Source organism: Terrapene carolina, unplaced genomic scaffold (genome assembly GCF_002925995.2).
Source record: "Terrapene carolina triunguis isolate 2854851 unplaced genomic scaffold, T_m_triunguis-2.0 Scaffold131, whole genome shotgun sequence".
Taxonomy (NCBI): domain Eukaryota; kingdom Metazoa; phylum Chordata; order Testudines; family Emydidae; genus Terrapene; species Terrapene triunguis.
In genome coordinates this window covers 618,879-636,950 of record NW_020664482.1, presented here as the reverse complement: position 1 = coordinate 636,950, position 18,072 = coordinate 618,879, and the positions used below count along the sequence as shown (strand labels likewise).

General features: G+C 44.0%; 1 protein-coding gene across 5 annotated transcripts in view; it reads right to left on the bottom strand.

Moving 5' to 3' along the window:
• TEX11 (testis expressed 11) overlaps positions 1 to 18,072 on the bottom strand; it is a 106,828-nt gene that overhangs the window by 28,676 nt on the left and 60,080 nt on the right. For all 5 annotated transcript variants that reach the window (XM_026653050.1, XM_026653051.1, XM_026653052.1 and 2 more), the window contains 6 exons: positions 16,739 to 16,863; positions 15,665 to 15,750; positions 14,872 to 14,925; positions 14,017 to 14,057; positions 9,077 to 9,163; positions 6,896 to 6,966 (listed from right to left, as the gene is read on the bottom strand). In XM_026653050.1, coding sequence (XP_026508835.1) covers positions 6,896 to 6,966; positions 9,077 to 9,163; positions 14,017 to 14,057; positions 14,872 to 14,925; positions 15,665 to 15,750; positions 16,739 to 16,863 — 464 coding nt within the window. The remainder of the gene's footprint in view (positions 1 to 6,895; positions 6,967 to 9,076; positions 9,164 to 14,016; positions 14,058 to 14,871; positions 14,926 to 15,664; positions 15,751 to 16,738; positions 16,864 to 18,072) is intronic.

The following is an 18,072-nucleotide window of genomic DNA, read 5'->3' as shown; positions in this document are numbered from 1 at the left end:
GAAAGCTTATGCTCAAATAAATTTGTTAGTCTCTAAGGTGCCACAAGTACTCCTGTTCTTTTTGCAGATACAGACTAACACGGCTGCTACTCTGAAATAAAATTATGCCAGATTTAGACCAGTGTAAGTAAGATTAACCCAAACTCACTCTCTTACGTTGATGAATAGTCAGTCAGTCACTTTTTAAGGCACTCAACCCTTTGTCCCCACAATGCCTTAGAGCCTAAAGCCTGGGCTGAGGACCAAAACTACAGTACAATGAAATTGCACAGGTAAGGCTCACCTGTGAAAGAGAGAACTTTCTCAGGGGCCAATATCGAACTGTGGAACATACACCCAGAGGCTCTAAAGACCATCATAACCCCCACTATCCTTTCACTCCTGGTGCAAGGTACAATTCTACCTGCCTTGCTAATATAAACACAGAGCACAGTGTACATGTAATATATTAAATTACTTTGAAGAATAGAAATAACCCCCAGACTCAGAAACTCTCCTCCCTAGGGAGAGGAATACAGAAAGAATGAACCACACATGACAGGGGCTAGTCACATCGCTTACGGCACTTCTAGGAGATGCTCAGTTACTATTGTGATGAGGGTCATATTAGAACCTGAACAGAATCAAGTATGTGAGTCACTGAGAATTTTAAAATCTTCACAAGTCAGTTGTCTCAGCCTGACATCCCTACAATTGTCTGAAAATAAGAGTCTTTTGAAGATGCAATGAAAATTAATCTTGGATGGGACTCTGACTGTCACACACATGCTGTGCCTCCCCTAGGCGGTGCTGGAGAAGGACACATTTATCACAACATTTTGGGTGGTAAGTACAGAGATACTGCATGTCCATTCATCCCAGCAGGGGTTGGACATTACAGTAACTGCGTGAGTTCACACTATTTCAAACCTCCACCAAATAGCAGCTCTTTGTTATTTAAATTATTCAGTGACGTCAAAGATAACTGGAAATATCCTTCCCCTCATAGATTTGGGGCTTAAACTACATGTCTGTGTTCTTCTCATTGACAGCTTTTCCCAGCTAAAGAAGCCCTTGTTTGCCCACCTTTAGTGGTAGAACAGATAACGTTGCACTTGCTCTGAAATCAGGATTGACAGATGGTTGTGCTGTTTTGAAGATTAAACAGTATTCCTAGAACCCTGCTTTTAATTTCAGCCTCAGGTCACAAGTGTTCAGGTAGCTGGATGGGATGAACCTGTCCTGTACAGAATCCAGTTCTACAGAGAGGAGTTGTGTATAGACCAGACTTCGGGTAATTGTAATACAACATATTTCTGGTATATTTTATAACAAAGTGTAAGTTTATTTGGATAATTACAGGACTATGAATAAAGAGGTGTTACTCACCTTGTGCAGTAAGTGGATTTCTTTGAGATGTGTGTCCCTATGGATGCAGCACTTCAAGCATACTCACACCCCTGGCGCCTTTAATCAGAGATTTTTGGTGGTAGTGACTATTCGGCCTGTGCATGTGCCCTATGTTTCTTAATCCCCCTCTCTGAGGCTATACAGGGCTGCGTGGGCGAACTGCCCTCAGTTCCTTCTCTACCACGTCCGCAGAGGATTCTCCAAAGCAGAGAAGAAGGAGGATGGGTAGCGGAGCACCCATAGAGGGACACATCTCCAGTTTCTGCACAGGGTGAGTAAACTCTCCTTCTTTCAGTAGGCCCCCTATGGTGCTTACCAAGGTGATTACTGAGCAGTACCCCCAACTGGAGAGGGAAGCTTCAGAGCCAAGTCAAGACTCAAGACAACACAGCATTTCCAACAGCAACATATGGTCTACTAAACCACTGCACAATGCTTGAAGAAGGTATGTATGTAAGACCATATAGTAGCCTTACAAAATGCTCAGAACAGGGACATTCTTGTGTAATGCCATAGAAGTAGATAGAGATCTTGTGGAACAGGCCAACACTCTAGAAGGAAGCTGTATATCTGAAGATTTATAGCACAATATGATACAGTCAGAGATCCACCTAGAGAGTCTCTGGGTGGAAATCACCAAACCTTTGGATCTATCTGCAATAGCCACAAACAGTCTGGGTGATTTCCTAAGTGATTTAGTTTTGTCTACATAAAAGGCTACCACCCTCCTAACGTTCAAAGTGTGCAAAACTGCCTCCTCTCTCAACTGATGAGGCTTGGGGAAAAAACAGAAGGTGGATAACCTGGTTGATGCAAAACTTATATGACACGTTGGGTAAAAATTTAGGGTGTAGCCATAATGAAACTTTGTCCTAGAAAAATACTATAAAATGGAGAATCTGACATAGAAACCCTATTTCTCCCACCCTACAAGCGGAGGTGAAAACAACCGAAAATGCTATCTTCTGAGATAAACTAATGAGGAAAGATGTAGCCATTGGCTCAAAGGGAGGCCTCATATGGCATTTAAGTACTAAATTCAAATCCCAGATAGGTGTGGGTTCCTTATCTTGGCGAAAAACATTCCCCAATCCTCTCAGAAACCTTCCATTTGTAGGATGGGTAAAGAATGAGAATCCCTCAGCAACTGAATGAAAAGCTGTTATAGTCAAGTGGACCCGGATAGAGTTCATAGATAATTCCATCTTTTTAGCTGTAGGAGGTAATCAAGGACTGATTGAGAGAGAAGAATAAACCGAAGGAACACCTCTCTGGACACACCACAGGCTGAATCTTTTCCACTTGGGGAGATAAGTGTACTTTGTGGACTCTTTCCCACGGTTCAATTATACCTGTTTACCTCCTTGGAGCAAGTTGATTCTAGTCCCATGAACCATCAAGGAGTCAAGCTTTGAGGTGAAGTATCTTTGGGTGGGGATGAAAAGTACAGCCGATACCCTTGGAAAGATGAGGAATGGATGGGCGGCTGATCACCTGACAATCACCTAGGTGAATCAGGTAAGGATACCATCTCTGTCTTGGCCATGTTGGGACTATTAATATAATTCTGACTTTGTTGTGTTTGATCTTGCTGATCACTTTCAGAATAAATGGTGTTGGAGGACAAGCATATAGAAGGTTTCTTGTCCATGGAAGGAGGAAGGCATCTCCCAAAGAGAGAGTACCCAAGTTCCCCCTTGAGAAAAATGTTTGCATTTCTTATTGGTCACCATGACAAAGAGGTCTATTTCTGGGGGGGGAACCCAAGTCTGAAAAATTTGACTGAGAATTTGAGGATTCAACACACATTTGTAGTCCTGGGAGAAATCCAAGGTCATCTGCTAAGCTGTTCTGTATCCCCAGAAGGTAAACTGCCAAAATAAGGATGGAAATGGCCATGCATCAATTGCAGAACTTTACCACTTTGGCACAAAGGGAAGAGGACCTGGCTCCTCCATATCTGTTGCTATAGAACATGCCAACTATGTTGTCTGTCAGAATCTTTATAGACTTGTTCTTGATTACAGGCAGGAAACCGATGTCAGAGGTAAGCTGTGACCACCTCCAGCACCACTGAGAATGTTTTTGGGGCAGACAAAAGGCCGAATGGGAGCATTCAATACTAAAAGTGATCCTGGCCTACTGAAAAGTACAGGAATCGTTTGTGAGACAGGTGAATTGCAATATGAAAATAGGCATCCTATAGATTGAGGGTCATAAACCATTTTCCTGGTTCTAATGACAGAATTATAGCTGTGACAGATAACATCCTGAATTTTTGAGACCTGACAAAGTTGTTTAGGACTCTTAGGGCTAGTCTACACTAACAACGCTAAAGCGCTGCCGCAGCAGCGCTTTAACGTGGTTTGTGTAGTCGCAGCAGAGCGCTGGGAGAGAGCTCTCCCAATGCTCTAAAAAAATTTTAAAAACACCTCTACGAGGGGCGTAGCTACCACCACTAGTGCACTGTCTATACTGGCGCTTTACAGCGCTGAAACTTGCTGTGCTCAGGGGGGTGTTTTTTCACACCCCGAGCGAGAAAGTTGCAGCACTGTAAAGGGCCAGTGTAGACTGATTTTAGATCTAAAATCAGTCTCTGTCCTCAGTTCTTTTTCAGGAAGTGGTTAGAAAGTGGTTAAAATAAAACCCCTTCCCTCTGTGCTGAACAGGAACTGGTTCTACAGCACCCATTTGTAGAAGTGAGTAGACTTCTTGCTTTAACAGGTGTTCATGAGAGGGCTCCTGGAAGAGGGACAGGGAAGGGGACTGAGTATAGGGGAAGGAGGTAAAATGGATAGTGTACCTAATCTTATAACCTCCAGCACCCATTTATCTAATGTGATTCTCTCCTATGCAGAAAGAAAGTGGAGAGATGGTTTCCAAAAGGTGAAAGATGGGTAAAATGGTGTATATGCATCTCAGTGTTGTGGGATAGTTTCAGGCCCTTGACCAGGCCATCAAAAGTGGTGCTTAAGTGATGATGATGGTTCAGTAGCAGGCATACAGGGAGCAAGTGGTTCCTTTCTCTGGTGATGAATTTGGCATAATTTGAGTGATTGTATTTAGCCATAAAAACTTAATAGTTCACGATCCTAAATTGAAGAGTCCTGGATGTGTATGTCTTTCTGCCAAATAGATTGAGGCATTTTTGATCCTTATCATATGGTGTGGCCTTTGCATGATGTTGTCTGGCACAGTTGTTCATTGCTGCACAACCAGGGAGTTCAGTGTTGGATGGATGAACACAAATTCAGAGTCTTTAGCTGGGACATAATATTTCTTATTGTCCCATTTACACATCAGCAGAATTGTTGCAGGGGTCCACCAGATGGATCCATCAGAGCCTCATTAATGGGCAGGGCAACTTGGGTAGCGGCAGTCCACTGGAGGATATCCAGAACTTACGTTGTGACTCCATGGCCTCTTCCAAGGGAATATGGAGGGAATCCGCAATACGCTTCAATAACTATTGGAAATGTGTGAAGTCATCAGTCACAGTCAGTGGGGGAAGCATAGCCACTTCATCAGGGGAAGATGAAGAAATATTTGTTTGGGGAGTAACCTCTTTCTCGATCCTAGCCGTCTGCTAAAAGATTCTTGTGCCTGAGGTAATGAAGAAGGCAAAGCTGGAGTAGGGGAGCATGTCACTCTGTATTCCCCATGAGAGAGACCAAGGGCATGGGATAATTGCTGAGGATATTTCGCCCAAGTATCCCAATATGGCCACTGGAGAGGTCCGAAAGGCATTGGTGATGGCATCAACTGGTGCTTGAACCAGGTCGGGGGAACATGGGCCTGTCTTTGGTGCAACTCCCCCATCTTCTCAAAAGTGTCAGGATAGAAATCCCTTGTCTGAAGTGTCAGAGGAATCCTGGATCAAAATATTTGAATTGGAGGAATATTCCTCCTCTTCAAGAAGGGGAGTTCCAGCATACTCTGAAAATGAGAATCAAGTGGTACCAGAGAAATGTCCCACATTGGTGACTGTGCTTGTCTCGGTACCAATAATCTCTTAGTACTCAGTACCAACTAACAAGGGAAACTCCAGCTCCTCCAAAACAAATAGATTCCGCAATAATCCAAACTCCTGAGGTACTGGGTGGGTTTGGAGTGCGAGGACCTGTTCTGTTGTCGGTATCCAGGGTATATGCTGCTCTGGCAAGTCCACTCCAGTCAAAGTGGACAATACCAATGAGAATGCCTTGGGGGGTGCCAAGACCATATGAGAGGCATGGTGTCTTCACGGTATCTCAGTGATCAACTTAGATGTAGATAGTACTGAAGGAGTAGTGGGTACCGTTATCTTAGAGGTGGAATGATTTGATAAGGCAGTGTCCTGTTTGTGTGGCACCAAAGGTTTTAGTTACCAAGGCATGCTTGCTGCCCTTTTTCTCTGGTGAGCCTGGAACCGCAGGCACAGGATCCATACCTAGAGTATCTGGAGCCACAGCCACATCCAGGGTGGGGCATGAGGTCTCCGCAGCAGCCTTGCTCTGCGGGGACCAAGGTCTTTTTTGAGTTTGACTTTTTCTGTGGAGAATGACTATTTTCTATGGGTCTTCTCCATGGATTTATCTTGCGTACACCCAGATGAACATGGCACTATCTTAATTCAGCAACTAATGTCTGGAGGGCTCTCCAAGCCTGGATCTGAGGCTGGTTGGCGGGAATGCTATATCATTAGGAGTCTCACTTTTAGCTCCTGATTTTTTCTTGCCCTGCCCTATAAAAAGCAGTGCAGATGGATTACTTTTGGAGGATCTGAGACTCTCCCACGCAGCAGATACAACAGGAATGCCCGTCGCTGACAAGGATGGCCTCTTGGCAAGAAATGCCCCACTTGATGCCTGGAGAGTCTAGCATATCCCAGGACAACAGTATGTAACAGGGGAACATCTCCCTCCCAAAAGGGGAAAGGGATCAAGAGAAAGTCCCCCTAAACTCATAAATAAAAAGTAAATGAAATAACTAAAGAAAAAAGCAATAAGCTAAAGAAGGGTAACTAGGCTAAGAGACTTCGAAAGTCAGGCACACTAGTGCTCCATCTCAGGCAGAGACGGTCGAGAAGAAACTGAGGGTGGTTCACCCAGGCAACCCTATATAGCCTCAAAATGGGGCACAATAAAGCATAGGGTGTGTGCATGGCCGAACAGGCACCACCACCAAAAGCCTCCGATTAAAGGTGCAAGGGGTGGGAGTATACCTGAAGTGGAGCACCCATAGGGACACTACTTGAAAAACTGATTATTAAAAGTGTATTTACTGAGGTATAATGAGTACATAATTGATAAGTATATGAATATGCTACTGAATGGATGATGGTTGAACCTTAACAATTAGGTTCTTAGTAATTAATCAGGTGCAGTACACTGGATAATACATATTAATTAAACCAGAGGATTATTTACAACATCAGAGGTCTAACAACTTTGTTTGGAGCTTGTAACAAAACCAGCTGCACGACATCATCTATCACATCACAGACAATACTAAGCAGAGCACATACCTTGAACGACAGTATAAAGAAATCCCTCATTGTTCCTGGGCAGTTCTCGAACTGTACAGCCAAGTTCCAAGCTCATAAAATCAATAAGACAGGAGACTAGAATAAAAACCTTCAGCCTGGTATAGTCTGTGCCCATAAAATCTCCAGTGACCAGTATTAAATTTTAAACATGGGACTTGTGACGTTGCACTCCATATGCTTTATGAATGTGAATATGATGTAACTGGAATATTCTTTATGCAAAAGGTCTCTTGTAAGGTAACATTATCATTACAAAGGTTATAACCTACTGAATATATTCATCCTATTTGTATGAATGTATCATTCTTGTATCTGAAACTAGAAATATTAAGTATTACTCTGAGGTCGTATTGTAATTATGCAAAGTGTGGGCCATTAATGGTGGCTTAGGATCTTGATGGCTTACAGTGACATGTGACCATGTCACATGATACTGGAATCCATTTTAAACCTGGTGTTTTTCCATTTAGAAGGAAGGGTGGGTACCCAGAGAGACAAAAGATTCCCACCTTGGGCCAAAGCTATAAAAGGGTGTGGAACAGAACAAACGGGGCTGCCAGTCATGAGAAATCCCCTAGTTACCACCTGAGCTGGAACTAATAAGGACTGTACAAGTGGAAAAGATTGGGCCCAGACTAGGAAGGAGTCTAGTCTGTGAAAGAAGCTTATTGGAACATCTCTAAGGGTGAGATTTTACCTGTAAACAGATTCTTCATGTATTAGGCTTAGACTTGCGTGATTTTGCTTTATTTTGCTTGGTGACTTACTTTGTTCTGTCTGTTATTACTTGAAACCACTCAAATTCTACTTTTTATACTTAATAAAATCACTTTTGTTTATTAGTGAACCCAGAGTAAGTGATTAATACCTGGGGGAGCAAACAGCTGTGTATCTCTCTCTATCAGTGTTACAGAGGGTGGACAATTTATGTGTTTATCCTGCATAAGCTTTATACAGAGTAAAACAGATTTATTTGGGGTTTGGATCCCATTGGGAACTGGGTGCCTGGGTGCTGGAGATAGGTGACCAGCTGAGCAGTTTTTGGTTAAAGTCTGCAGCTTTGGGGGCGTGGACCAGTCGTGGGTCTGTGTTGCAGCAGGCTAGCGTACCTGGCTCAACAAGGCAGGGTTCTGGAGTCCCAAGCTGGCAGGGAAAACGAGCTCAGAAGTAACTTCAGCACATCAGGTGACAGTCCCAAGGGGGTCTCTGTGACCGAAACCATCACAGGGCTCATTTAACAACAGCAGGAAATACTGTCAGTAGCTGCTATTAATATAGATTATTCATGATTTCAAATCCGTTATCTCAATAACTAATCTTTCTGCCATTAAATCCATTCACACCAAGTTGAATGAAGAAAAGCCAGATTCTGATCTAAATTACTCTAGTATGAAACCAGAATAATTCCTTTAACTTTAATGGATTTACTCCAGATTTACACAGAATCTAGCTGAAAGTATCCAATACCATCCCCAGACCCATAAAAGGCAATCATTTCAGACTGCTCTGCATATAGTTTCTATCCTGACAAGTACATTCAGAAGAGAATTAGGCATACCACTCCCATAAAGATTTATCAGTGATCTAGCCCTCTCGATAGTTGTGTCATTCCCATCACTGAAGAATCTGAGTATCTAATTGGCCCAATCAGGTGTTGATTTGCAGGTTCTGACCTGCATGTTACCCTCTTCCCTGGGTCATGCCTTCCCTAAATCAGAACTTAGACCTTGTCTACACTATGGGGGGAGATCGATCTAAGTTACGCAACTTCAGCTGCGTGAATAACGTAGCTGAAGTCAATGTACTTAGCTCTACTTACTGCAGGGTCCACACTACGTGATGTCGATGGGAGACGCTCTCCCATCAACTCCCCTGGCGCTTCTCATTCAGGTGGAGTACAGGACTGTATGGGAGAGCGGTCAATTTAGTGGGTCTTCAATAGACCCGCTAAATTGACCGCCAACGGATCGATTGTCGTGTGTCGATCCCCCAGTAAGTGTAGACAAGCCCTAAGTTTCCATAAGAAATTTATCCTGTGATTCAAAACTTTGCTGCAGGAAGATTCAGAGATCACCAAGTGTTAGTTCTTCACACACAGATTTTTATTCCCAACCCTTTACCTTTTCCTCCCTCTGTTTACATGCTGGCAGTGCTACTCACCTATTTTTCTAAACCAGTGAGCCTCATGGGTCCTCATATCCAGTGTCATATTCCCTTCCGTAAAAGACTCAGCAAGTCTCTGATGTGCTGCAGAAACATGTCATTTGACAGATAGGAAATGTTTCCTGAGCAGAACAACTGCATTTCCTATGCCCAATATTAACTACAACACACAGTATGGGGCTTCAGAAATCTGAGTATTTCAGCATGTGGGGTACCGCTCACAGGTTTGATCTAATATATTTAGAGAGAGCTCACAGAAGAACATTAGAATGTGCCCAAACTAGCATTTCCAGCTAGATATGCAGGACTGTCACAAGGAACGATCAGTTGCACACATACAAAATGGGATATGACTGCCTAGAAAGGAGAACAACAGAAAGGAATCTGGGAGTCATAGTGGATCAAAAGCTAAATATGAGTCAGTGTAACACTGTTGCAAAAAAAGCAAACATCACTCTGGGATGTATTAGCAGGAGTGTTATAAGCAAGACACAAGAAGTAATTCTTCTGCTCTATCCTGTGCTGATTAGGCCTCAACTGGAGTATTGTGTCCATCTCCGTGCGCCACATTTCAGGAAAGATGTAGACAAATTGGAGAAAGTCCAGAGAAGGTAACAAAAATGATTAAAGGTCTAGAAAACATGACCTGTGAGGAAAGATTGAAAGAACTGAGTTTGTTTAGTCTGGAAAAGAGAAGACTGAGGGAAAACATGATAACAGTTTTCCAGTACATAAAAGGTTGTTATAAGGAGGAAGGAGAAAAAATATTCTCCTTAGCCTCTGAGGATAGGACAAGAAGCAAGGGGCTTAAATTGCAGCAAGGACAATTTAGGTTGGACGTTAGGAAAAACTTGCTGTCAGGGTGGTTAAGCACTGAAATAAATTGCCTAGGGAGGTTGTGGAATCTCCATCATTGGAGATTTTTAAGAGCAGGTTAGACAGACACCTGTCAGGGATGGTCTAGATAATACTTCATCCCACCATGAATGCAGAGGACTGGACTAGATGACCTCTCAAGGTCCCTTCCAATCCTATGATTCTATTATATGAGCTCTCCACTCTCCCTGACATGGTCATGATGACTATAGCAGCTACAGGACTAAATGTACATTTTCTATGGGGCTTCCTAGACAGGAAGAGAGGAGAGAAAATAGCTAGTGAAAACAGAGATTACTTCCTGTAACTAGAAATTCTTCGAGATGTGTGGTCCCTGTAATTGACACATAGGATATGCATGCACACCATGGGCGGTGGGCAGGGGAGGCTGTGCCTCCCCAAACAGCCAGGCATGGCCCCACCCACACTCCACCTCCAGGGTCCCGCTTTGGCGGTGCTGCTGAGCTCCAGGGGCTCGGGCATGCTGCTCCCTTCCCGGGACTGCGGTGGTGCCACACGCTCTCCCTCCCAGCGTGCCGGGCCTGGGGGGGCTGCAGTGGTGCTGCCGTGTGCTCTCTCTCTCTCTCTCCTGGCACTCCAGGGCTCGGGGGGCTGCGGCGCCACCGCAAGCTCTCCCTCCCGGCACTCTGGGGCTGGGGAGGCTGCAGTGATGCCGCCTCACACTCTCCCTCTCAGGGCTCTGCGACTGAGGGGGCTGCAGGCACTAGCCAGCCTGGGGTGGGGGCCGGCAGCTGCAGTGGGGGGGCTCTGAGTTCCAGGGGCATGGAAGGGGCAGGGCTGGGGGCTAGCCTTCCCCAGCCAGCTGTTCACGTGCCGCCCACGATGCACACCATGCACCCGAGCTCAGAGATTTTAACAAGCATTGTCCATTGGCCTGCATATGCACAAAAGATCTCATGCTCCTGAGCGAGGGTACAAGAGGCAGTGAGGGTCAATGCCCCCACAGTTCCTCTTCTTACCACGAATCCAATCCAGAGCTGAGGTAGAAGGAACAGAGGGCAGGTAGTGTAATAGATATAGACCACACATCTCAAAGAACTTTCAGTTACAGTAAGTAACCTTCATTCTGTCTTCAAGTGCTGGTCCCTATGTGTATTCCACGCGTGGGTGATTGACAAGCAGTACTCAGATTGGAGGTGTGTGCAAGGAAGCCAGAAACAAAGATGTGTGCAGCCCCGGAGCACCCACAGAATCGGCGCCTATGGAGAAACCCCGTCTGGCTCACTGTCCCATCCATCATTTGACATTGGAGGGGCAAGGCATGATTGTGAGGAAATGCCCCTTGGTCGGCCGTGGCTCAGTTCCATGATCTTAGTACTGAGTGGTGGAGAGTAAGGAGCTTCCAACGTAGCCAGGTCACCAGCCTGATGGAATTCTACCTGTACCAAGTGTCCTGGCGTCGGTGGTGGTGCCAGGGGAGATGGGGACCTTGCCCGTACCAATCTCTCCAGTGCCGCATGGGCCAATGCTGCTGGCAGTACTGACAGCTCGCATATTCGGTGCCTGTCCCCAAATGGTCCATGGGCCTATCAACGGTACTGGACATTGACAGTCGCCGTGAGATGTGGGTGCAAGGTGATCTCAGTGTCGGCGGTGCCAAGGATACTGAGCAAGGTGGTGATCGCTTTCAGGTATCGCTGAGTGGGCTCGCTGAGTGGTCTTCCCACTCTCTTTTTCAACTTTGAGAGGAGTCCCCAGGCCATTTCTTCGACGCACTATCCTTCAAAGTCAAGGTTGAAGGGAAGACTCCCGTCCACTGGAGGGCTGGGGTCGAAGAGCCGCTACTATAAAAATGATTTTCTGGCAGAGCTCTCTGTCCTTGTGGGATCTCGGTTGGAGCTGCTTGCAGAGGGAACACTTTTGTTGGATGTGCCCGCTCCGAGACAGAAAATGCACGAGGAGTGCTTGTCCACAACTGGGATTGCTTCTCTGGAAGTGCGACAATTCTTGAAGCCCAGAGAGCCAGGCATATCCTTATCCAGGGGGGTCACCCAAAACTGGGGGTCGACACAAGAATAAAGCCTTTCCTTTCTTCTTTTGTTGATTTTTTTTTTAAAGGCACCGCCAAATAAAAGTGAAATGAAGGCTAAAGGATTTCTAAAATCTAAAGATTAACAACTGAAAAGAAGAGTTAATGATCCGCTAACAGGCAGCTAAAGGCTCCATCTCTAGTCGGGGTGGTTGAGAACTAACTGAGGACAGTTAGCCCGCACGCGTTGGTTAGCCTCGTGGTGCAGCACTAGAAGAGACAGCACATTTGCGGGCCCAACAGACATTGGCCTTGGCTACACTTCAGAATTCACAGCCGCCAGCGCTGCGAGAGCTCTCTCGCAGCGCTGCAAGTACTCCACCTCTCCGAGGGGAATAGCTTGCAGCGCTGCAGGCGCTGATTACACTGGTGCTTTACAGCACTGCACTCGCTGCGCTGGGGGGGGGGGGCGTTTTCACACCCCCGAGCGCAGCAAGTTGCAGCGCTGTACAGCGCCAGTGTAGCCAAGGCCATTGCTACCGAAGTTCTCTGATCAGCAGCGCAGGGATGCAGACACAACTACAGTGGAGCACCCCATAGGGACACTGCTCAAAGAAGAAGAAGAGGGATTTTTTGGGAGGGAGGCGAGGGGTAAACTGAAGTGAGTGTCAGTATTGTAATTAGCCCCTCATTTCTCTTACCAACTTTATATTATTTTCTGCAGTTTCTAAGTTTCAGAGGAAGAACAGAAGACACTTTAATATAAACAATCCTCTTCTTGTAAATAGCTAGGACAATGAAGAGCGCAGCACTTGGCCTTTAACTACCACATTTATAAATTCGCACTGGAAACTCATAACAACAAAACAACTCTTTTCTTTTGTCATAGCTCCTGCCTGCCTAATAAAGATGCTGTTCTGAGCCCTATCCATGCAGACAGAGTAGAGAACTGCCACTTCGGGCCATCCCAGACTGAAGCCCCTAGACCTGCTAGTGTGGATGGTACCTGATTGTTTTGACTGCATTTGTGATCATAAGTAGGGTTTCCTTATGTGGGAAGAGGGAGCCTTTTGTCTGAGGGAAGCAGCTAACACTGTTACAGGCCCTACTAGGAATGAAGCTTTTCCAGCTCTAGTCTGCAGGCTTTCCAGAGCAGAAACACACAGCATTAACTGTACCATCAACATGTTCATAGATGTACAACCACAGAACATGGATGGGGGCTAATTTAGCTACAACTAATCAGGAGAGAGATCTTGGAGTTATCCTGGATAGTTATCTGAAGATATCCACGCAGTGTGCAGCGGCAGTCAAAAAAGCAAACAGGATGTTAGGAATCATTAAAAAGGGGATAGAAAATAAGATGGAGAGTATCTTATTGCCCTTGTATAAATCCATGGTACGCCCACATCTTGAATACTGCATACAGATGTGGTCTCCTCATCTCAAAAAAGATATACTGGCATTAGAAAAGGTTCAGAGAAGGGCAACTAAAATGATTAGGGGTTTGGAACGGGTCCCATATGAGGAGAGATTAAAGAGGCTAGGACTTTTCAGCTTGGAAAAGAGGAGACTAAGGGGGGATATGATAGAGGTATATAAAATCATGAGTGATGTGGAGAAAGTGAATAAGGAAAAGTTATTTACTTGTTTCCATAATACAAGAACTAGGGGCCACCAAATGAAATTAATGGGCAGCAGGTTTAAAACTAATAAAAGGAAGTTCTTCACACAGCGCACAGTCAACTTGTGGAACTCCTTGCCTGAAGAGGTTGTGAAGGCTAGGACTATAACAGCGTTTAAAAGAGAACTGGATAAATTCATGGAGGTTAAGTCCGTTAATGGATATTAGCCAGGATGGGTAAGGAAGGGTATCCCTAGCCTCTGTTTGTCAGAGGGTGGAGATGGATGGCAGGAGAGAGATCACTTGATCATTGCCTGTTGGGTTCACTCCCTCTCGGGCACCTGGCATTGGCCACCATCGGTAGACAGGATACTGGGCTAGATGGACCTTTGGTCTGACGCAATACGGCCATTCTGATGTTCTTATGTTCTTATGTAAACTACGTACCTGAGGTCAAGTAAGTCACAAGTGTGTCCATATCTTTAGTCCTAGAGTAGAAGAAAAATCCAGTTTTACAGAACACTTTATTATTTTATATGGTATGACAGAATACAATAACTCTAATTACAGATATAGTACTTCTGCTTTTGTCAAAAGCATATAGACTCAAAACCCATAGTGTTGTAAGACCTGGAGTAGCAGTGTTGCAGGCCTGTAGTAAGAGTGTTATGACCTGTAGATTTGTAGGCCCAAAGGAGGAGTGTTGTAGGAGATTTTCAGAAGGGAAGCCACAGACTCAACTTCCAAGTTTCATTTACATAGCCTTGTTTCCTTGCAATATCAGAAGTAAGCTGTATGGTACTAACTCCAACTTGGGTGCATAGCAAAGTGACAGAGCCCACTCCAAGGAGACCTGTTGTCTACCATCAACAGTATTCCTTTCCTGAGCTTTTGGGCACTCAACACAGAGTTGAAAAATCCTTGGTCTCTGGCAGCGAAGACCACACTGTTCTCAGAGCTCTTGACAGGCACATACTCCAAATGTCAACTGGAGATGTCAACCTCAGAGAAGCAGCCTGATCTACATTCCCCACTGAGGACTGATTTAGTATCATGCTGGCATCCAGTTAACAGGAGAGAGGGAGGAGTGCAGGTACTTGGAGGAAAGTTATACAAGGTGAAGAGATGGTCACACTTGATGCCACTGGGCCCACTCCTTGAAGTTCTTATTCAGTTATGTCAATTGGTGTTTAGCTTGAACAGGGACTGGTCCCATAATCACATGATAAGAAAATAAAAACCATATATACCTTTTTAAGTGGACAGTAATTGTACAGAAATGTAGTTAGCAAATGGCCTCACCTATTCTCTTTGGGTTCTGCCATGACTTTTGACAACACAAGGCGAACCAAACACCTACATGTAAGAGAAACATAGAAAATGAGACTTAGAAATTACATCTCCATCAATATTTTGTGCCTTTTCAGCCCCAACAAGAGACAACCTTTTCCCAGCTCTTCTCCATGCCATCAATTAAATATACCTACTGAAAGATACAGGGTATCAGATTGGGATTAAGAACTTTATAAGATTTTCCCCATTCTCATCCTTTATTTTGTCCTCCACTTTGCTAAATCAATACCTGGCTGGCTTGGGGTAAACAATAGAAGAAATATGTTTGTCTTATAATTATTATTCTTAAAATAGGGTAGAAACATTTTAACATGATATTTTAAAAAATTACTTAGTTATCAACAAACCCAAGTTCTAGGGCTAGATACCAAACCAGTCTTTTCACCTCTGGGGATCATCAATAGCAAGTCAAATGCATTGGTTGTAATTTCATTCTAGTCACTACTGGCCATTTGTCCACATCACAAAAACAACATTAAACTCAGAGCAACTGGCATCCACTGCTCAAGAGAGGCCTACGACAGGCCTGGTTAAAGGTGTGGCAGTTCAGGATTGAGGTATGTTTTGCAGTGTCATGGGATGCTCTGGACTTCAACAGCATAGGAGCTGCTGGCTAGCATAATACACATCACCTGCTCAGTTCTTCACCTTCATGAAAACTAAAAATTTATCAGATGTAATAGATTAAAAGAAAGAAAAGCAGCACAAATTCCCTTCCTTTATGGGTAGCTCAAATACTCACTTTAAAGCTGTAAACACTTGTTGACAATCTTGTGAGTGCTGAGATAAATACTCCAAAGCTTTGATAGCCACAGCCTGTTGTTCATTCTGAAAACAAGCAACAAACACATTTTCTAAAAGCTGTGCCAATTGTCAAACAACGCCATCCTACCCACAACTGGAAAATGTTTGCTGGGTTTATATGGTCTTCTCCTGGGGGAAATGCAATAGGATTCTGCATAAGAAACATCCCCACATGCAAGGAAAAAAATCTTAACGAAAGATCCTGTGATTCCTTGCACAATCAGTCCATAGACAGAACAGGATCAATACAGCTTGGGGAAGCCATTAGTACCTGGGATATTATTAGCAAACCCCAAGAGATAGCTAAAAGGGGGGCTCTATATACGCCAATATTCATTCATTCAGTGCACACACCATTCAGTCATTGCTCACAGACAAGCAAGAGGGACAAGTAACTTTTCATAGTCCTTCAGGATTTCCCAACCCCAGAATCTGAGCTCCTTAAGAACATATAAGCAGCTTCTCCTTCTGAATTAAGAACAGGAGTACTTGTGGCACCTTAGAGACTAACAAATTTATTAGAGCATAAGCTTTCGTGGGCTACAGCCCACTTCTTCGGATGCTGTAGCCCACGAAAGCTTATGCTCTAATAAATTTGTTAGTCTCTAAGGTGCCACAAGTACTCCTGTTCTTTTTGCGGATACAGACTAACACGGCTGCTACTCTGAAACCTGTCCTTCTGAATTGAGCATCTTCAGCAATCAAGCCATAGAAGACAACAGAAATCCTGTAGCTTGTGACAGAAGGGAGACCTAAGGAAGCATCTGATGCAATGTCCATCTACTAATATCTATAGCTCAGGAATTTTCCTTAAGAATTCTTTTAAAACTTTATTTCTTTGGTTTGGAATAAACCTCTGCTTCACTTTATTCAACACACTTGAGTTTACATAGCAAGGTCTTCTCTAGTGTAGCACATAGCAAGAAAAACTACACGTAGGACAGGCTACATCTGCTACATTTATTTGAAAATGAAGCAGAAGTCCCAAGAAAATATTATCAGCTCTCCCTACCTCTAAAGCAATCTGGGCAGCTAAACTCAGAAGGCTGGTGGCTGCACTTCCATCTGCTAGTAGCTTATCTTCATGCTGAGCTGGCTTTGCTGCTAACTTCCCCATTGCAACAATTGCTTCCACAGCTGAAATACATGAGGAACCAGCTGTTAGCAAAATTTTTCATAGAGGCACATGAAAGTAGCTGTACTCTGATATTTTAACATAAATATCATACTGATTTGTGGAAAGGCTGACATCTTCAACTAATTTTCACAAGTTCCCCTTGCAAAACCTGTTCTGACTAGGTAAATATGTTAGCATTTCTCCACAGTTAAGCACTGGGCTTGCTAGAAAGGTGTTAACATGGTTTTTCTGGCTACTGCAGACAGTGTTGCCAAACAATGGAAGCCTTGTCTAGCACCCCAATCTTGTCGCAGAAAGCAGAACGCTCCCTCTAATAATATAACCTATAGGTCGGGTGGGGCTCCACTCTCCCATGTCTTGGCTCAAACCAACGAGAGTTACTCCTGAGGGCATTCTGCACCAAAACATTAAAAATTATGCACCAAAAAATTATGTGCACCATATTTTAAAATTCTGCAAAATTCCAGAGGCTCCAGTGAGGAAAGCAGGATCGGGCCCAGACAAGCAGGCAGGCAACAGATAAAGAGACTGGAAAACAGGTTGGGAGCCCTGAGGACCTTAGTGGCAGGAGTAAGGGAAGGAGTAAGTTCAGGCATGGGGAATTCAGATCCCTCAAACAATTACTTGAAATGATGAAATCTGAGCTGATGAAAGTGTCATTCTGGGAGATAAACAAGTGATTTAAGGAAAAAGAGTGCAGAGGCTGGAGGAAATTAAAACAGTTGAAAGTTGCTAAAATGTTAACAAGAAAAAAAGTGTTACCGGAAGAGAATTTTTGGTTTCTTTGCAGCCATTTGAAGGAAAAATGGGCCTTTTTCCAAAGGAATGTCTGTAAATAATCCAGGCAAAGAGACAATCTGATTGAAATCATTTGACTATGGACAATTTAGTCAAATTCGCTAAAAGAACATAATTCCACTGGAACTTAACTGCCCCCAAATGTATAAAAGGGAATGTAATCTACGTACAGCTATGTAAAAATTATTAGAGCTGTGCAAGGGATGTTAAGAAAAAGCGAATGTATGTATTTATGTATGTATCTGTGTGAGTGTGCAAATATATTGTGTAAATATGTGATGTTTTAAGGACCTAAATCAACACTCCTGGTTTGCAAAACTCTTGTTTTGTTGGTTTAAGACGAATTCATAGAATCCTAGAATCCTAGAATATCAGGGTTGGAAGGGACCTCAGGAGGTCATCTAGTCCAA